Source organism: Ictidomys tridecemlineatus, chromosome 7, assembly GCF_052094955.1.
Source record: "Ictidomys tridecemlineatus isolate mIctTri1 chromosome 7, mIctTri1.hap1, whole genome shotgun sequence".
Taxonomy (NCBI): domain Eukaryota; kingdom Metazoa; phylum Chordata; class Mammalia; order Rodentia; family Sciuridae; genus Ictidomys; species Ictidomys tridecemlineatus.
The window spans coordinates 190319711-190338655 of record NC_135483.1 but is presented as its reverse complement, the minus strand read 5'-3'; the positions used below and the strand labels follow the sequence as shown (position 1 = coordinate 190338655).

Genomic DNA, 18945 nt, shown 5'->3' with positions numbered 1-18945 from the left:
GTTAGAGCCCCGGTACCAAAAGGAAAAAAAAAAAAAAAGGCTTGGGCAGCTCTGCCCTTTTGGCCTTTCCAGGTGCAGCCGACATGGCCTTTCTTTCAGCCTGGCTCTCTGACCCAGCTGCACTCTGTCCTCCCAGGCCTTCCTTTGAAATCTCAGTGGACACCTTCATGACCCCTTCACTGTAGCAGTCTGCATTCCTGTAGAACCACACCATGTGGACAACACCAAGGTCTGCTGCCAGTTCACATAAAACCTGGACCTGAATCACAACTGCAGTGACCTCTGAGTCCCCGTGCAGTTCAGCATGGTGAGACAATTTCCTAGGGCTCCCTGCGTGAGTAGAATGCCCATGATCTCAAAGGAATGTCCCCTTCCGGCCCCTTAACCCTGAAATCGTTGTGGTCTTACCAATTCCTGAAAATACCCTCAAGGCATGTTTTCCTTTGTCTCTGCAAAGTATTTAGAATTTCTTTGGGGGTTTTAATCTCTTTAATAAGCACACTTTCCTTAACCCAGCTTTGCTTTTTTTTTTTTTTTTTGCCAAAATGTGAGGTTTTTTAAAAATATCATTTATCTCTGCTTTCTGCTTCCAATTCTTACAGTAAGCCTGGCCAAAAACTGCCAGCAATATTCATGCCACTGAGGGTGCTGCCTTGAAATTTCCTCTGCCAGATTAATTAGTCCAACACCTTTAAATGTGGCTTTCCCAAAGTTGCAGGACCTGGGCAAAGTGTGGGCAAGTTCTTTGCCAGAATACCTCATGAGTGGCCTCTAGTCCAATTCCCAGTGGAGTCCTCATTTTTCTCTGAAACCTCACAAACCCAGTCTGCATTCCTGTTGGCATTCTGGTCTTTTGAGCTCCAGCAGAATTGCCCATGAAGCTCCACCTATCATATTCTACAGCTTCCCCATCTGCAACTATAAACTTTTAAAATCCCTTCCACAAACCAGTCACATGGTCAAGTTGCTCACAACAACGACCCTACTTCTCAGTCCCAACTTCTGTTTTGGTTAGCTTTTGCATCGCTGTGATCAAAATACCTGTCAAGGGAGGTTTTCAAGATGGTGCTCCATGAAGTGAAACCCAGAAAACCAGCAAGGTGGGAGAACACCAAAAAGCAGGGGGACTTTACTGGAATTTAAAACTGAACATTCAAAGCAGATCAGCCCTCGGGAGTTTGGCTATAATAAAATAAGGAAGAAATCCCCAGCGGCAGAGCTGCTGCCACAGCCGGGCTGGAAGCTCCGGCCAGAGCAGTCCCTCTTTGAGAACAGTGGAGGGATAAGGGAATGAAGGGGGTTAGGTGGGTTCGAGGGGGCTAAGGGAACAAAGCACCAGGCAGCCCACTCGTGTGTAAGAACAACCAATCAGGCGCCAATAGACAGCAGTGATAACCACCTGTCAATCAGCAGGGTCTCCGGACCAATCCTGGAAGGACATGGATCTCAGCAAGATTCCCCATCCAACCCCAGGAGGACAAGGAACTCTAAAAAACCTCCCTTTCCTGTCCCAAGCCCTCCCTTCCTGACCAAAGCCCAATAACATTCTGAGCCTATGCATGATTCCCCCGGACCCGCTCTGTTGGACTGGAGGGTCTCCCCCAGGAGCGAATCTCAATAAAGCCTTGTTCAGCTGCTTTTAATCTGCCTCCTTTTGATCAGTGCCTGACCTTACAAAAGGAACCTGCATTTTGGGGAGGCCCAGGGCATATCTGGGTATGGAGCATTTAGAGATCAAGGACATTGCTGGTAAACCTGAAAGAAGCACTGCATGATATCTGTGTGGAGAAGCCACCATCTCTCCAGGCAGCATGCAGGAGACCGAGGAAGGGACCATTTTGCAGCTGCTGTGTGTGGGACCAGCAACTGAGGGGGCCGATTCCTGGCAAAACCAAGTTTGACCCAAAATACAGGCCCAATAAACACACACTGCATGACACGGAGTGTGCTTAAGTGCCAGGAGAAAATCAAATGTGGAGACAGGTTTACACAGGGCACAACTGGACGTGGAATCCCACCTGGCTCTCCCTCTGCCTCTCATCCAACTGCTCGCAAGACCAGCTGGGAGAGACCCATCTGGCGGGAAGGGCGGGTCAGGAGAAATTGGTTGGAGAATGAATCCGAGAACAGGAAATGTGGGGTCTACAGGTAACTTAGGGGGACTAAGAATTGGGCTCCCCACCACATGAGTAGATCTCAGGGGATCCCTGGGGACATCTTTCAGTGTGAACCAGCAATCACTGGGCCCTGGAGGGGCACTGATTTAAAATTTCCAGCCCAACTGGCATTCAGCCAAGAGCCTGGAGCCCACCTAAGCTTAAGCCCTGCCTCCAGGAATTCTGCCTATGGGATGGATCACCTCTCCCACTCCAGCACCCAGAGGGCGGAGCATCACCCTCCAGAAGACCCCCCTAACACTGCTGAGAAGAGAAGGTGGGAATCTGGACTCCAAAGGAAAGAATTCTTTAACTCTCCATCAAGATTCTTTTCTTTTGTTTCTTTTCTTTTAGTTCTTTTTTCACTAAGAACTGCTTAATTGTGACGTTAATGGTACATGGACATTTATAGAGTCTCCTATTTTTTCTTCTTCTGATCTGTAGCATTTTCAAAGACAGTTATTTTGCATGGATTAGTTTTTTGTGAACTAGGATGGTTTATTAGTAAATTTTAGTTTGTTTTGTATTCTTTTATTTTTAATTTTTTAAAAAAATTTGCTTCATATGTATAGATTTAATCCTGTTTCCCTTGATTCTCTCTTTTCTTCTGCTAACAGCCAATCTCTATTGTTCTTTCACTCTTTCTTTAATCTTTCACGTCTTCTTCTCCCCTCTTTCCTCATGATCACCACATCCTGTATCACTTCTGTTCTCTCTCTGTCCACCATCTGAAAATGTAAACCCTTTTGCAAACTTGTTGTTTTTATTATAGGCAGTAACTGATTGCATCATTTCTGTTTACTGTGATAATTAACATTGCAGACATCATAGTTGGAACTATTTGGTTTAATGCTTTATATTGTTTGCACTGGTTGTTGTATTACTTGTCTCCCCCTAAACAGTGAGATACTCAAAAACTTCAGGGATACTATAAAGTCCACAGAGTATAAACTCTACTGCCTCAGATCTGTACTGTTAGATGGGTAGATACACAAACAATATGAAAAAGCAAGGGAACAAATATCCCCAAGCAAACCAAGTTTCTCCAATAACAGAATCCAACGACACCACAGTGGAAGAAATACCAGAGAAGGAGTTCAGAATGTACATGATTAAACTGATCTGAGAAGTCAAGGATGATGTAAGAAAGCAAACACAGGTAGCAGAAGATCATTTCAATAAAGAGAGAGTCTGAAAAAAAAAAGAAATTCTTGAAATAAAGGAAACAATAAGCCAAGTTAAAAATTCAATAGAAAGCATCACCAGCAGACTAGACCACTTGGAAGACAGAACCTCAGGCAATAAAGGCAAAATATATAATCTCAAAAACAGAGTTGGCCACAGATAGAAGATATAAAGAAACCGTGATCAGAACTTGCAAGAACTATGGGATAATATGAAAAGACCAAATAAGATTTATCAGAACAGACGAAGGTACAGAGGTACAAACCAAAGGAGTACACAATCTTTTCAATGAAATAATATCAGAAAATTCCCCAAATCTAAGGAATGAAATGGAAAATCAAACACAAGAGATTAACATGACCCCAAATGTGCAAAATTACTACAGATGTACATTAAGCACACTATAATGAAAATGCCCAGCATACAGAATAAGGGTAGAATTTTAAAGGCTGTGAGAGAAAAACATCACATTACATTCAGGGGGAAACCAATATGGATCTCAGCTGACTTCTCAACCCACACCCTCAAAGCCAAGAGATCCTGGAATAACATCTACCAAGCTCTGAAAGAAAATGGGTGCCAACCAAGAGTCCTACATCCAGCAAAATTAAGCTTCAAATTTGAAGATGAAATAAAAACTTTCATGATAAAGAAAAATTAAAAGGAATTTTCAACCAGAAAGCCTGCAATTCAGAATGTTCTCAATAAAATATTCCATGAAGATGAAAGGAAAAAAAAAGTGAAAACCAATGACAGAAGGAACTACACTAAAGGAACAGTCAATCAAAGGAGAAACTAAGTAAAATTAAAAACTAGAAATAAAAGCCAGGTGTAGTGGCACACACCTGTTATCCCAGTGGCTCAGGAGGCTGAAGCAGGAGGATCATCAATGCAAAGTCAACCTCAGCAAAATCAAGGTGCTAAGCAACTCAGTGTGACTCTGTCTCTAAATAAAATACAAAATCGGGCTGGGAATAGGGATCAGTGGTCGAGTACCTCTGAGTTCAATCCCTGGTACTCCCCATACACACCAAAAAAATAGAAATAAGACAAAATGACAGAGAACACAAATCAAATCTCAACAACAACCTTAAACATTAATGGCCTAAACTCATCAATCAAAAGACAAAGGCTGGCAGATGGATTAAAAAACAAGACCCAACAATATGTTGTCTTCATGCGGCTCACCTCAGGCAAAGACATCCACAGACTGGAGGTGAAAGGATAGGAAAAAACATAGCACTCATATGGATTGTGTAAACAAGCAGGGGTTTCTATCCTCATATCAGATAAAATGGACTTCAAGCCAAAGTTAATTAGAAGGGACAAAGAAAGACATTTCTTACTGCTTAAGGGAATTATACATCAACAAGACCTAACAATGATAAATATTTATGCCCCAAACAATGGAGCAAAGCCTTCTTAAATTCAAGAATCAAATAGACCACAACATAATAATACTGGGTGACTTTAACACATCTCTCTCGATACTGGATGGAGCTTCCAAACAAAAGCTAAACAAAGAAACTATAGAAATAAATAATACAATCAATAATTTAGACTTAACAGACATATACAGAATATTTCATCCATCAGTGATTGCATACACTTTCTTCTCAGAAGCACACAAATCCTTCTTTGAATAAACCATATTATGTAAGCCATCACATATGTTGGCATACAATTGTAATATTACCTTAATTCATTTTTAGCATCTGTAGGGTTATTTTGACAGCACTCTTTCCATTGATATTAATTTTTGTGTCCTTGTTTTTTTCTTCATCAGACTTGATTTTAATCAAATTTTAGCTGTATTTTTTTCTTCTCTATTTCATATATTTCTGCTCCTACTCTTATTTTTCCCTCCTACTACTTAATTTGAAAATAATTTGCTATTCTAGCTTCTTTCTGACACAAGTATTTTAAATGTTCATCTGAGTACTGGTTCACCCCAGAGATCCTGGTATCTTAAGCTTTTATTATCACTTCAAAGCACTTTTTATTTACTTTACTTGTATTTTCTTCCTTGACCTCAGAGATATTTATAAGTGCACTATTTAATTTTGAAATAGTTGATGTGGGGAGGGGTTCTTCTATATATCTTAAGGTGATTGATTTCTAATGTAATCATGCAGGAAACACAGTCTTCATGATTTCAGATTTTTAAAAAGCAATGGAAATGTTGTTTATATTGATTATATTGGTTACATACATGTCAAAACTGATCAAATTGCAGACTTCAAATATATGCCTTTTATTGTTCTTCAATTTTACCTCAATAAAACTACAGGGGGAAAAAAGATTGGACTTGTAGCTCAGTGGTAGAGCATTTGCCTAGCATGCGTGAGGCCCTGGGTTCAGTCCCCCGTACTGCAAAACATAAGCACAATCCCATTATGACATCTAAGTAAAAATAATTAATTCCTTAATATCTTCAAATATCTGGTTACCCAAACAAGGCCCATACCGTGCAAATGGTTGATGTGTTCTTTAATTTTTTAGGTGTGGAGGTGGGGAAGTACTGGGATGGAACTCACTGCATTACATCTCTAGCTCCCCTTAAAAATTAAAAAACCTGACAAGAAGAACTTAGAAGAGGAAAGGTTTGCATGGACAGCCGACTCCACCGCGCAGGTTCCAGGTCAGGCAGCGCATCGTGGGGAAGGGTCTAGAGGAGGAAAGCTGCTCACGATGGCGCAGGAAGTGGGGAGGGAAAAGGGACCACAGGAAGACCAGCCCATCCAGGCCGCACCCCCAGGGACCCACCTCCCTTGGCCACACCCCACCTGCCTGTGGTTTTCACACATCAGTCCATTTGAACCTGGGTGGATGGATTGGGCTAAAGGTCTCACAATCTAATCACTTCATCTCTGAATGTTCCTGCATTAACAGTTAGTTTTGGGGGGACACCTCATAGCCAAACCATAACCACCCTCCTGTCTACTTGGCGATCACTCAACGGCCTCCTCAGAAAAACAGGTGAGAATCAAAACAGAAACTTCACACTGTAGCTCAGATGGGAAACAATGCAGTCTCAGATAAGACAGGAAATGTGAAAAAATATTCAATCCAATTACATCTGAGCAAGCACGACATTTGGGTGAGCATCTTGGGGCAAATATCAGCGAGACGGCCTACCAAACCACAGCCAGCACCCGAAAAATGAACGAGCGCAGAATGCAAGATTCAGGCAGAATCAGTCTGGAAGAATGACTCAGAAGACCAGGAGAGCATCCCCCCAGGGGCTTGACACCCCACAAAAACCCAAGCCAAGCAGCGTCGTGACGAGGGGTGATGGATTTAAAGGACCCAGCTAAAAGTGCGGCTTGTAGTGCTATGGGAAAAAATTAAGATCCTCCCCAAACACACACACACACACACACACACACACACACACACACACACACATAGTTTGTTTGGTTTTTTAAAATTATAAATTACAAGAAATAAACCTCCTTAAAATCGAGTAATTGTCATGGAGGAAAAGCTGAAGGTGACCACTAGAAACATGAAGTGAAAGAATCAGAGAGAGGAAAGTATCCAGCAGCCTTTGGGCTGAGAAGGCTGAAGTTACTCCAGTGGAATACAATTTTGCATAAAATTGAAAAGGAAAAAATTGTCAAAAATGTTTGAAAAGGAACTTTTTCCCTTTTTATTTTCTTTTGTCCCTAAAAGTAGACTCGAATATGCAGCCAAAAAAAGAACACAAGAACCATCATTAAACACTGAGAGTGCTCATGGAATCAATCCATCAGTAACTTCCCACACCACTTTATTTATATCTTATGAAATCAATGCCATCATAGGTTGCACCTCAAAATGTAAGTTTTAGTAAGACCAAAGCCACCTCACACAAAGTTAGGACAAGGAAGCTACATTTATACTTTTCCAGGATATCCAGCGAAATCTCCCATATCATGAAACAAAGGACAGACACCCAAATAAAACTGGAAAGAAAATGAACCTGAAAGAGGAGAGGGAACCTAACAGCCAACGAACGGGAAAAACTGAGCCACCTCCTACTTAATCAGGAAAATACAGATGAAAACCACGCGCACCTCCTCATCTGTCACTTTGACAAAGTCTGGCTGGGTGTGGGGAGGTGGCTCGTCTCATCTGCTGTTGGTAAGAGAATGCATTCATATTCAGCCTCTTACAAAGGCAATTTAGCTGAGCCTATAAACGAGTACACATCGATTCCCTTTGCCTCAGTGATTCCACTTTCTTGTGTTTTGATACAATTATGTAGAATTCCAACATAAAGTATATAATCGTTATCACAGCCTCTTAGTAAAAGTGAACAATTGAAATAACCTAAATATCCATCAGAAGGGGATGGTTTAAATATTATGGTACCTATATCAATCTCATGGAACAGCATAAAGCTGCTTTAAAAAAACAAAGTTCATGTACATGTATTAAGGTGAAAAGATCTCTAAGATTTCTACTTTTAAAATAAGTGGCAATATAAAATGCTGAAAAAAATGTACAGTATCATCTCATTTATTATAAAAGGCATTTATGATAACAAGTTATCTAGACAGATGCACAGAAAAGAGAAGACGAGACCAGACTTCTCACAGACCTGGGACTGGAAGCTGAAAGTGAGTGAGAAGGGAATTTTTTCCCATTGTAGACCTCTATGCTGTTTGAAATTTTATGAGCAAGGTTGTAGAGTGTATTCCTTTTGTAGACATAAAAAAAATCAAGTCTTGTTATTTTTGAGCCCACTACACAGGAAAAGATAGAATTTCTATTGTTTTTCTTGTCAGAGGTATGACCTACCCAGGAACAGAAAATTAAAGTGAAAATAAAACTCAGGCCTGCACTAGCTTTTCTCCTCATGGGCCCTTTCTCTCTTTTTTTCCCTTTGATCAGGATAAACAGAGAAAGAGCTCAGACCCCGTCAGCGTCAGCGCAGGGACAGCCCCTGGATCTGACAAAGCTGGTCCCCTGCAGGTGCTGGACCACAGCACCCCAGGCTCGCTCGCTGGAAAAGGTGCCAGATGTTTACTTGGAGCTGGTGTTGCCCCACCTACCCTCTTTGAAGTGACCTGTGAAAGGTGGAGGGAGGTGGGGGAGGACTGGGAGCATTCAGAGGTCATGGGAAATGGCCAATCCCTGCTGGGAGGGACAGAGTCCCCACCACTGAGAAGCAACTGCAAAACAACTGCAAAACAAGTTCGTGTGCTTCGTGGTGAGCTGAACTCACATCGACAGCCAACAGCCGTCCTGCTCCTTTTAAAAACCCCTCTTCCTCTTTCCTAGCTCTTACTTCATCTAGTGCAGACCTGGCTCCGTGGAGCAGGACTGAGCCGCAGTACCGCCCTAGACCCCAGCTGAACTCAAGCAGCACACGGCCAGAGACAGAAGTCCCAGGGAGGAGAGAGACTCACCTGGTGCTCGGGTCGCCAGCGCCGTCTGCCATCCTCCTGCCCTGGTCCTGCCTGGGTCTGGGAGGGTGACCCCTTGTCCCTCAGTCTCCCCCGCCTGTGTCCAGTGTGGCTGCCGACCCTGAGCAGGAAGTGGGCCCTGGGATTGACTCACAAACAGCGCCCCGCCCCGCCCCGTTGGGGAAAAGAGAAGTGAAAGTATTTGTTCGACCTCTGATGGGCCACTGCCAAGCTAGTCCTCCCTCCTCCCTCGGCCCACGGGCGCCCAGCGCTCCTGGAGTGTAGCGGGAGGATGAAGGCCTGCAGGCAGGGAAGGGGGCCCCAGGGACAAGCAGGGCCACTCCCAGGTGTCCCCTCTGTCTGTCTCTAGACGATGGTCCTTATCAGTTGTGTCCAGTCGTGACTAAGCCTGCCTCTGCCTGTGCCTGTGCCTGTGGCTGTTCCTTACAACCAGCGACTTAGTGAGTCCCAGCATGTCCATGGCAGATGCTGCTTCCAGGAGGGAAAGCTGGAAACGTCCCTCGGGCCAACCGGGGAGACTGGACTGAAGGCAGGAAGGTCCTGACATTCAGACCAGAGCTGGAGAGAGCGGCGTGCTCAGCCTTACAAAGGAGGCAGAACACCCTGAGCATTCCTAGGCATCAGTCAGAGGCAGGCGAGGTCTCTCCAAGCCCCTGGGGCCACATGCTGAGCCAGGTTAGGGCTAGGACTGACATTTTAGGTGCAAGGGTATAAGGTGCCTTGACCGGGAGCTGCTCTGCATCAGCAAGGGCGGAGGAAGAGACGCTGTGTGTCAAAGAAGTCACTGGACCTCTCAGTGGAGGAGGATGGAGGAAGGAGCCTGGGGGTCTAGAAGTGAAAGGGCAGGGGGTCCCAATGGGGGGACCTCTGCCTCCCAGTTATGCCTGTTTGGCTGGGGCACGGTCAGGGATGCAGCCGGCAGCCAGGGTGTGCAGTCTCCAGGGCCAGGGTGGGATGGGCAAAGGGCAGAGGACTCAGAGGCCAGAAGTGGCCAGAGCTCGAAACTGATATAGTTTCACACCACGGTCCACCGAACGCGACTCCTTCTGGTAGTGAGCAAGGGTGCTGGACACTGTGGGGGGAGGACAGAGGTTCCTACCGTTGATCCACTTATCTTTCTTTCCCCAGAAGAGTGAGCACCAAACGGATGGGGCGGATTCCAGGCACTGACGAGGACATGTTTTCCAGTGGGCAGGGCCACTGTGCCTACAGGTACATACTCGTGCCGACAGGTACATACACCACCACCCCGCCTGCGCCTTCTCTCTGGGGCAGAGGGGCTGGTCAGCTGAGCCTCATTGGGCACAGCTGTCCTCTGTCCAGTCTCTATGGGGCAGGGTGGGCCACACAAGCTCTGGCACAGACTTCACCAGCCTGTCCTGGTGAATCCCCCGGCCATCCCCGTGTAGTAGGCTGGCCAGAGCCAGTGCAGAGCTGGGCGCTGACGTGAACATGTCAGGTCTCTACGTCTGCTCAAGCTCCAGGAGCCTGGAAGCCAGGGAGCAGGAGAGCAGCAATTGAGGAGGACCCCGGGCAGGGGAGTGACAGAGAGATGGCTTTGGGAGCTTCACCAAGAAGAGCTGGGACCTGCAAAGCAGGGGATGGGAGGGTGATTCCCCAGCCTGGACACCATGCCTTGGGGACAAGAGATCTATCTCTGAGACAAGGAGTCAGCATCCCAGCCTGGAGTTTGAGGGCAGGATGCAACCCCAGCAGCTGTGGCCAATGGACACAAGTTTGGAGAGTCTGGCCTCCCTCCTGTGGGTGGGCACATGGAGAGTGAGTGCAGGGGCCTCCCGAATCTCCTTCTGGGAGGCAGCTCATGGATCAGCACGACACACCTGCCCTCTCCCTTCTTCTGGGGCAGATTCTTCAACTAGGACTTGGTGGGTGGGAGTGTCCCCTTGTCGAGCCTCTCCATAGCCATCCACCTGCAGAGACTGGGGCTCTATTAACACCCCCAAGCTGGGTGCACAAGGACAGGGTCCAGCATGGGGCTGACGCTGTGTGGTTGACTGGAGCAGCTGGCAACCGGGTAGATAAGGCCAATTCTGAGATTCAATTTGGGGAATCACTTCATTACCACACACCTAAGCAAGGTCCCCAATTCCACTTTCATCAGGAATGAAGGAGGTTTGTTGACCTCCTTTTTGCCCATCTCTCAATTGGGTTAGAACTCAGGTGGGGGAAAAGGATGGCATGTGGGGGCCTCCTGCCCCTAAATATGTTTAGCCCATGGTCTGTGTCTGTGTGTCTCTCCCCCCCAGTTCTCTCCTACCTGAGCCCCACATGGGTGAAGAGGCTGAGGATCAGAACCCCTTGATGACTACGTCACCATGATGCAATTATCCCCCTGGCTGAGTGGTACTCGGTGGCAATATTTGGGCTTTTAAAGACTGTGGTGAGGGGGCTGGGGTTGTGGCTCAGTGGTAGAGCGCTTGCTTCACACATGCAAGGCCCCTGGGTTCGATCCTCAGCACCACATAAAAATAAACAAATAAAGGTATTATGTCCAACTACAGCTAAAAAATAAGTATTACCAATAATAAAAAAAAAATAAAGACTGTGGTGAGACTGAGCCTCACTCCTTCTCCACCCTGCCCTTTGCTTGACAGAACTTCAACGACTGGGCTAAGGGGTGTGGAGCTTTGGTCACTCCAACCCGCAAAGTTTGCAAGATGCAAGAGGGATGATTAGAGGTGGAAAGGATTATTTCTATGGAAGAAGAGAATGTCTGGGGAAGGGATGGACAGGAAGGGACAGAGACCATCGCAGAAGAGGAACGGGTTGAGGGTGAGGGGTTCTGAGGAGTGAAGAAGGGAAGGGAAGCACTGGAGAATGTGGGAGGTCCATCTGGCCACCTTCTGAAGGTCTGGGGTCCAGCCACGAGAAATACCTCCACAGAAGCCCTCAGTCCTTGTGTGGCAGAAGGGAGGAGGATGGCCCAGCCATGTCTCCAGTCCCCACCTGCAATCTGCATCATCGCCCACCACCTTTCAGTTTATCCTCTGTTGTAGCCACAAGCGAACAAGGACAGCTGTATCCTGTTCCCTGGTTACTGGTTGCAGAATCAGGATCCCCAGAGTCCAGTGACACTACTTTTGCTTCTTTCCTATGGTCCCCAGGCAGCCAGGGTGGGCATAGACTGACCATGTGCAGCAGAGTCCCTCTCCCATCAGCCCACAGCCCACCTGGCTCCTGGACTTGGCTCCAGCCAAGTCTACACTTCCCTCTAGTGGCCTAACTCAGTATTACAGTCTCCTTACACCTGAGTTCTTTTGGAAACAGAAATCAAAAATCCTTCTCTTTTCAAAAACAATCCAAATGCCTTGATATTTGTAGTAGAAGCTCTGTTATTTCATTTGCAGCATAATCCTGAGGTCCTTTCCAAACATGTAGATCTTGTAATTTAAAATGTGTTTAAAACATTCAATAAGCTGCAAAAACAGATGGCGCAGAATGAGCTTTTAAAGGAAGGCCTGAGAGATTCAAGGAGTGGGTTATGCTGAGAAGTTCAGGAAATGCCCTTGCCCAGTCCTGCCTCATGCACCCCAGTCTCCTTGGGGGTGGCCCTCGCCTTCCTCTACCATTCAGTGTCCTCTGACTCCTGAAGGACCGGAATCAACGTCTTAGCTCCACCCAACTCTTGCTAACTTAGGGTCCTACCTCTCTGAAAAACAGCAACCTGCTTCAGAGTCCATGATTTTGGATATCCTGGGGATTCCCAGGGGCAGCTTGCTGAGGTCGTGGGCACCAGTTAACACTCACTCACTGCCAACACTCAGAGATCTGGATCAGGATGGCTCCGTGCTGTTAACACCCGACAAGACGGAACTAGAGCTGCTCTCAGAGAGGGGGAGAAACACTTCACCCCAGTTAGGGTCCAACTGGTGCCTCTTGGGGAGCCTCGGGGTCTATCGAGCTGGGTGCCCCAGAAGCAGAGGAGACAGCATGGCTGCGGGAACTGGAGTGGGAGGCAGTTGGGTTGCACAACCACTTGAATAAAAGTGAAGCCTCTTACAAGACGGCCATTGCTAATATTTCCGCAAATCCCTCCAAATGTCCATTACTAAGAGTGGTGAGCCAGAATAACTCTGGACTTTATCGGATCCTGGGAGAGCCAGGTGAGGCGTGTGTGGTGAGAGATGGCCTCCACCAAGCACATGGAAGGAGCCCACTGGTAGCTGCCTTCCACTTGTTCTGGCTCATAAGTGGGTGCTTTTTTTCAAGTGAGGGGTCCGTGGTAGGGACCTCAGTGTTGCTGAACAGAATAAAAGATGTGGTGGAGAAGGGAAGGGTAGCTTCATGAAGACTTAGTTGTTAGAGGACAGGAAATAAGCTGTCCTAAGGAGACTCGATCATGGAAGAGGTTCAATCCAACTGTCCCTGCATAGAGGACTTGGCATCCTAAGAATATTTATCCTAAGTGTATTTCTAATAAGCGCTGATGTATACCTGCTGTCCAGCATCTAGGGGAGATGTAGGGGAAGAGACGGAGGTGGCCTTACCCACGGAAGCACTTGCTAGAAAATGTGGTGGGCGGGAGCTGGCAGAGTTGGAATACCTGGGCTCTCCCGGGGAACCGGTGTCCAGGGTCACAAAAATTCCACAGAGCATAGACTTGCACAGAGCATAAATTGGCCTTTATAACCGACCAAACATTACAGTTCTGGTTTAGGGAAACTCCAAAGTAAAGTATAACGAGCTCTCCCGAAGGCCACAGAGGTCTCTAAACTACTGTACTGTTCCCCTGCCTGGTGCACGTGCTTCTCACAGGTACGTACAACACTGCACTTGTGAAGCAGGTGGGCACCCAAAAGGGCCCCAGCACAGGCCAACCACTGGGTCTAGACAGGTCATGAAGTGGACAACACAGGAGGGTGGCCCAAGGGCTCTAGCAGGCCATTGGTGCCCTGCTGTGCAACTAGGCTTATCAGGTAAAGGCAGGCTCCAAAGCCAACAGGTGGAAGAGCTGCTCAGGAGCAGGTGGCCTCCAGGGTCTGCTGGTACTGTGGCTTTGGGGGGAAATGCTTGGCACGGTTGTGTTGGTTCTCAAAACGACGCCATTCAAGTTGTAAACCCACCCATCTCACTTGCTACACACCCATTTTCTTGGAGTACTAAGGGAAAAAACAGTAAGTTCTCTGTGATCACGTGCCAGTTCTCAACCTCTAACCAGCTCAGAATGGCTGGTGGGCTCAGTTTACTTGGTGACTTGCTTCCTCCAGAGAGAATGGAGACCCGTCTGCACTCTCCCACACATACCGCCCATGGCCTGTGGCTCCCTCTCCTATGGATAAATCTGGGAGGTGTTGAGCCCATTGAATGTGGGGTCACGGTAAATGAGCGGCTCACGTGTATCCAAGGACTCTGGGTTGAGCTATGACGACAATATGATATCCCTGAACTTTGCCTACAAGAACCAAGTATTGGGAGTTGGGTTCTTACCCACTAAGCTGCTTTGGCAGGAGGGGCCTGGATTTACCATTTATTGTTCGGACAATGTACAATGCAGGAACCCAAGGACTATTTTTTGTCTTTCCTGAATAAACACAAAGTAAAGACAACCAGTTGGAATCTACAGAACTCAGGCCACACGTCTACATGCTACCTACATGTGCCTCAGGCTCCGTCTCATTCTCACAGACCCAGAGAGGATGAATCTAGAACACACAGACCTTGTCTGAAGCAGTGTACACTCTTCCAGTCCCATATACCATGAGGTTCAGGGCAAAATGTGAATGAAGAGGAGAGAAATTTCCAATTTTGATGCAATATAGAAACAGGTGGTTTTGTGTCAGATGAAACACTGTCGACCAGACAATCTGAACATACCTGTTATTGAAAGGTCTGGCAGCTCTGATTAGTTCATTGTTCTGTAGCCCCCAACCCCACCCCCCGCCCCGTGTCCCATCAGCATCTACAGTGACTGGATGGGTAGCTAATTGCCATCTCTTGCTTGGACCAAAACAGGAACTCTACTTTAGCAGGTAACTCTGGTGGTTAGGCTCAAACGGCACTCTTGGTCTCTAGTGGAAAAAGCTCAGCCCCAGATCTGACAGATTTCGGTTTGCCCCAGGTATCAGCCACAGACTAGGGGAGGGTTTACACACACGTTTTCTATGACCCTCTCTTTTTGGACATTTTCCCCTCACTCCCCCGAAAGCCTGGTTCCTCTGGGCTCTTCCCCTGGCTCTTCCAAGCAGAAAGAAGAGCTTCCTATCAAAGTTTCAGGCCACCCAGCAAGAGTGTGGCTGTTCTTAGAGGAAGAGGAAGTGGATTCACTACAGGCTGCTCCCTTTGAGTTTCGACTTACCCCCAAAGTTTCGATTTCTCCCCAAAGCCTGCCTGCTTGTGTTCACCTTTCAGAACCCTCAGGCAGCTGGTTTTGAGTGGTGTCCAGAGTTTCTAGCTAGTTTGGAACTTTGGAGAGGAAATCCTAGCATGCTTCAAATCATTGAGTCCCTCAAACTTACCTACATGTCGTGTCTCTGAGTCGTGGTAAGGTTTACCTCTCACACCCCCGTACCTGTGATGTACCCAAGGCATTCAGAATACTCAATACTTCTTGCTCTTCAGACCCATGACCACACTGTGATCCGTACAGTGGGCCAATGTAATGTGTTGCGGCAGCCAGAGGAGCTCTACTTAACAGAAAGCAGGAGAATTTCTTTTGCCCTAGTACAAGTATGCTGTTGTCTGACCCATGTAACTGCTGTGTCCTGATTACACATTCGGGAGCTGGGAAAATGACTGCCGGCTGGATTCAGTACACCCATCCTGAGATAGACATGACCTGACATCCATCCACTCTAACAGGGGGGCCAGGATGGCTCTGTGTCCCCAGATATTTGCATCAACTCCAACCCTGTGTTCAACAACTCTTGAAATATCTGTTTTTCTTTCCCTGACATGTGGTTATTTGAACAAATGGCCATAGATCCCTTTGGAGAAGAACTGAGGGAATCCTACTACTTACCCTCTCAAGGTCCTTCCTTCTGAAAACTTGCCCTCACTTTTATTGGAAATGAGCCTCATCATGAGAACTGGCTAGACTGAGGTAGCTGTCTATCGTCTTATCTCTTTTGATGATGTATATGAAGTAATATCCTCATGGGCTGAGGAACACAGTCACTTCCCGGATGAGTCTTTTCATTGTAGAGTAGGGTCACGCGAGCATGTCAATGTCCCCAGCTTTTGTTCCCCAGAGCCTGCCACAGCAGTTTGGGCATCTCTACCTTCCACTTCATTTAATATGTACCACAGTTATTCTAAGCCTGAAATAGCCACCTGGGGCTTACAGAATCATGACCATCATCCTCTGCCAGGTTGATTAAAGTCTGTGGCACAGAAGAGCTCTCCTGTATCAAACAATTCCCCCTTATCTAGTTTTACATCTTTCCTTTCTTGATCCGGGATCTACTACCAATCTCCTAGCTCCTGTTGGTAATGTTGGCCAACCTCCATCTCCTTTGAAATATAAACCCTCTTTCAACTTGCAGCCCCACCCATAGTTTGTCCAGTTGGGTCATGCAGAGAGGCCTCCGCATGCTTAAAGTCTTCATTTAAGCAAGATGGGGATGGGTGTAGTTCCCTCTTCCAACGAGGGGAAGGGGGATTCTTTTTCATGACCAGTGGTTCAGAGGGTATAGTAGTTCAAAATTCTCATGTGCATCTACCTTGATAGCCCCGTTTTGAGTTTCAGGGCCTTGAACTTGGCATAGAGACCACCTGAGCTTGGAATCCAGTCCTTTTTGGAGTTCTGCCATTCTTAAAACCAGGACCTGCAACAGGCCTTCCTTCCTGTCTGCCTTCCAGATGCAAATATAAGGGCCTCTTGGCTTTAGGATGGCGATTAATAGATCTAAACCTGATATTCATGCTTATCAATATATTAGCAATAGCCACCAAACCCAACATTTCTTATAGTTACCTTTTCTCCCTTCTTAAAGGCCAGACAAATTGCACCAGCTAGTGTGCCTCTTTTCCTGTAGCTCATCTGGCTTTCTACAGTAGAAAGTCTGCCAACTGTCCTGTTATAACATCCCAGGGACTACCAATATCCACCCATCACCATTCTGCTAGACAGTGATCCACCTCGAGGACCACTACTTAGGGTGGGTCCCTGCTGTGGTTTGGATCTGGAATGTCCTGAAAAGTGCATGCTGTCAAGGCTTGGCCCACAGTGAAGCAGTGTTCAGAGGGAATCACTGTGGGGAAGTGACTGGATCACAAGGGCTCCGATCTCAGAGGATTAGTCAGTCGGTAACTGAATGGATGCTGAGACGCGGGGGCAATTGTAGGCAGCAGAGTCCGGTTGGAGGAAGCAGGTCCCTGGGGGTATGGCTTAGAAGGCTATTCCTTGTTCCTGGCCCTGTTCTCTTTCCTCCTTCTCTCTCTGCTTCTGAGTTGCCGCCTTCCTCGGCCATGTTCTTCCACCATGGTGTTCTGCCTCACCTCAGGCCTGGAGCAGTGGAGTCCGCCCGGCCATAAACAGAAACCTCTGAATCTGCAAACCAAAAGAAATCTCTCCTCCTCTAAGTTGTTTTTCTCAGGCATTTGTCACAATGATAAAGAAAAAAACCAACAACAACAACTAACCCAGCCCCCTAGAGGCAGAGTCTGAGTTGGAGTATCTTAAGGTATTGGTTTATTGTGAAGCTCTCTCAGGAGAAGAGGAGCGAGGGAGCAACCTAACAAAGCGAGAAAGGTGAGGTCAGCTGCAGACGAGCTTCAGCCTGGTTCCCTGGGATCCGTAGCCACGGTATCCCTGGTTCTACCTTAAGGCAAGGGAACCAGCTCGCAGGCTGGGCGGTGCCACCCCGGCTGAAGCTGGCTTTCTTTGGCTCAGGGATGCTAGACTTCGTAAACGGTGCTCACTGCAGCCGAGGGTGGGGGATCTTGCCAGAAAAATAAATTGCACCAGAACACCAAGAGCAGTTACTGCCCCAGTCAACTATTTTCATTTGTTTCCTGAATGGTGAACAGTCCCTTCAAATTCTTCTCGAATTCAGTCTCCAGTCTAATTCCCATTTGGCCACACTCACGGTACTGGAAAAAAATAATAAAGACAAAAACGAAAATCTCATTATCCGTGTTGTTAGACATCTGGCCATTGAGAATGATCAGGACACTTGTTCAACGTTCTGGGGCACGCTAACCAGTTCAAACTTGAAAACTCATATAGCTAGGAGCAACACCTGTGTTCTGCTAGCATAATTAGAAAGAGATGTGAAATCATTTTGCCATGTTGGGGGACCATTACTTATTTGACTTTGGTTGTTTATTAGAGTTCAGTAAGAGTTAGAAAACGGATCTAAGTTAATAGAAGTCATGTATAAGGGGAGATCAATGATCTCTTCCTTTCTCATCACTTCTATTCCTCTACTGGGGAGTCCCTGTTAACTATGTGGCCCTTGAACATATAAAGGAGCCTTGAGTTTGGGATTTCTGAGAAGTTTTAAGGAAGCTTGGCGGAAGATAAGAAGCACAAACTGACTTGAATATAAATTCTCTTTCTGGGCTGGGGTTGTGGCTCAGTGATAGAGTGCACGCCTGGCACGTTCAGGACGGAGGATTCGATCCTCAGCACCACATAAAAATAATAAATTAAAATAAAGATATTCTGTTCAACTACAACTAAAAAATAAATATAAAAAATAAATAAGTTCTCTTTCTGTGAGTATGGGAAAGGGAGGACTTGCCTGTTCTCTCTGAGCTCTGGTTGGAGGGATGGCAAATGAGTGCTTGAGAGCATGGGGCTTGCTTTGGTTACAGGGACATCTTCTGATTCACTGTTACCTAAGTCTTAAACTAAAAGATTCACTCATTTCCAGGGCCTTGCTTGTGCAGGCTTGTTAGAGGGAGACAAGGGAAACTAAACTTCCCAGGTGCCAGAAAATGAGGGGTGGAAGCAGCCAATGGGAGAAAACAGAAAGGGAAGCAGAGCGCGTCCTTACCTTGTACGAGGCCCTGTGGTTCTCAAAGATGAGGCGTATGTCCTGCACAAACCCCTTCACTTGGGAGTAACCCTGATTATTCAGCCTTCTCTTGATTTTGTTTAACCACATAGGTTCCTTCAGACTTTGACAAGTCTCCCTCATCTGCTGACAAATACACCAAGTTACTTAAGTCTTAAACTGGAAGAATTTGTGAGAGCTACTAGCACAGTTTAGTGTTTGACCTGCTAT

At 46.6% G+C, this 18945-nt stretch overlaps 2 protein-coding genes and 1 long non-coding RNA gene across 21 annotated transcripts in view; 1 reads left to right on the top strand and 2 right to left on the bottom strand.

The window, feature by feature from the left end:
• The window catches only part of Sp100 (SP100 nuclear antigen), a 98305-nt gene extending 89396 nt beyond the window's left edge, over positions 1 to 8909 (bottom strand). For all 17 annotated transcript variants that reach the window (XR_013424372.1, XM_040268131.2, XM_078018181.1 and 14 more), the window contains exon 1: positions 8738 to 8909. Coding sequence is in view for 16 of the 17 variants with exons in the window: in XM_040268131.2 (XP_040124065.2) it covers positions 8738 to 8769 (32 nt within the window). In the remaining variant the exon portion in view is untranslated. The remainder of the gene's footprint in view (positions 1 to 8737) is intronic.
• On the top strand, positions 8370 to 11339 carry LOC120883709 (uncharacterized). 3 transcript variants are annotated; one of them, XR_013424374.1, is made up of 3 exons: positions 8370 to 8538; positions 9884 to 9967; positions 11023 to 11339. It is a non-coding gene; the product is annotated as an uncharacterized LOC120883709 (long non-coding RNA). The 3 variants fall into 3 exon arrangements; XR_013424375.1 differs by lacking the exon at positions 8370 to 8538 and adding an exon at positions 8942 to 9195; XR_005725897.2 differs by lacking the exon at positions 8370 to 8538 and adding an exon at positions 9202 to 9430.
• Positions 11340 to 17382: 6043 nt separating this feature from the next.
• Positions 17383 to 18945, bottom strand: part of Sp140 (SP140 nuclear body protein) — a 76303-nt gene continuing 74740 nt past the window's right edge. Inside the window, exons 30-31 of the mRNA XM_078018169.1 lie at positions 18715 to 18858; positions 17383 to 17806 (exon numbers count right to left, since the gene is read on the bottom strand). Of these exons, the coding sequence (XP_077874295.1) occupies positions 17708 to 17806; positions 18715 to 18858 (243 nt within the window). The 3' untranslated portion in view covers positions 17383 to 17707. The remainder of the gene's footprint in view (positions 17807 to 18714; positions 18859 to 18945) is intronic.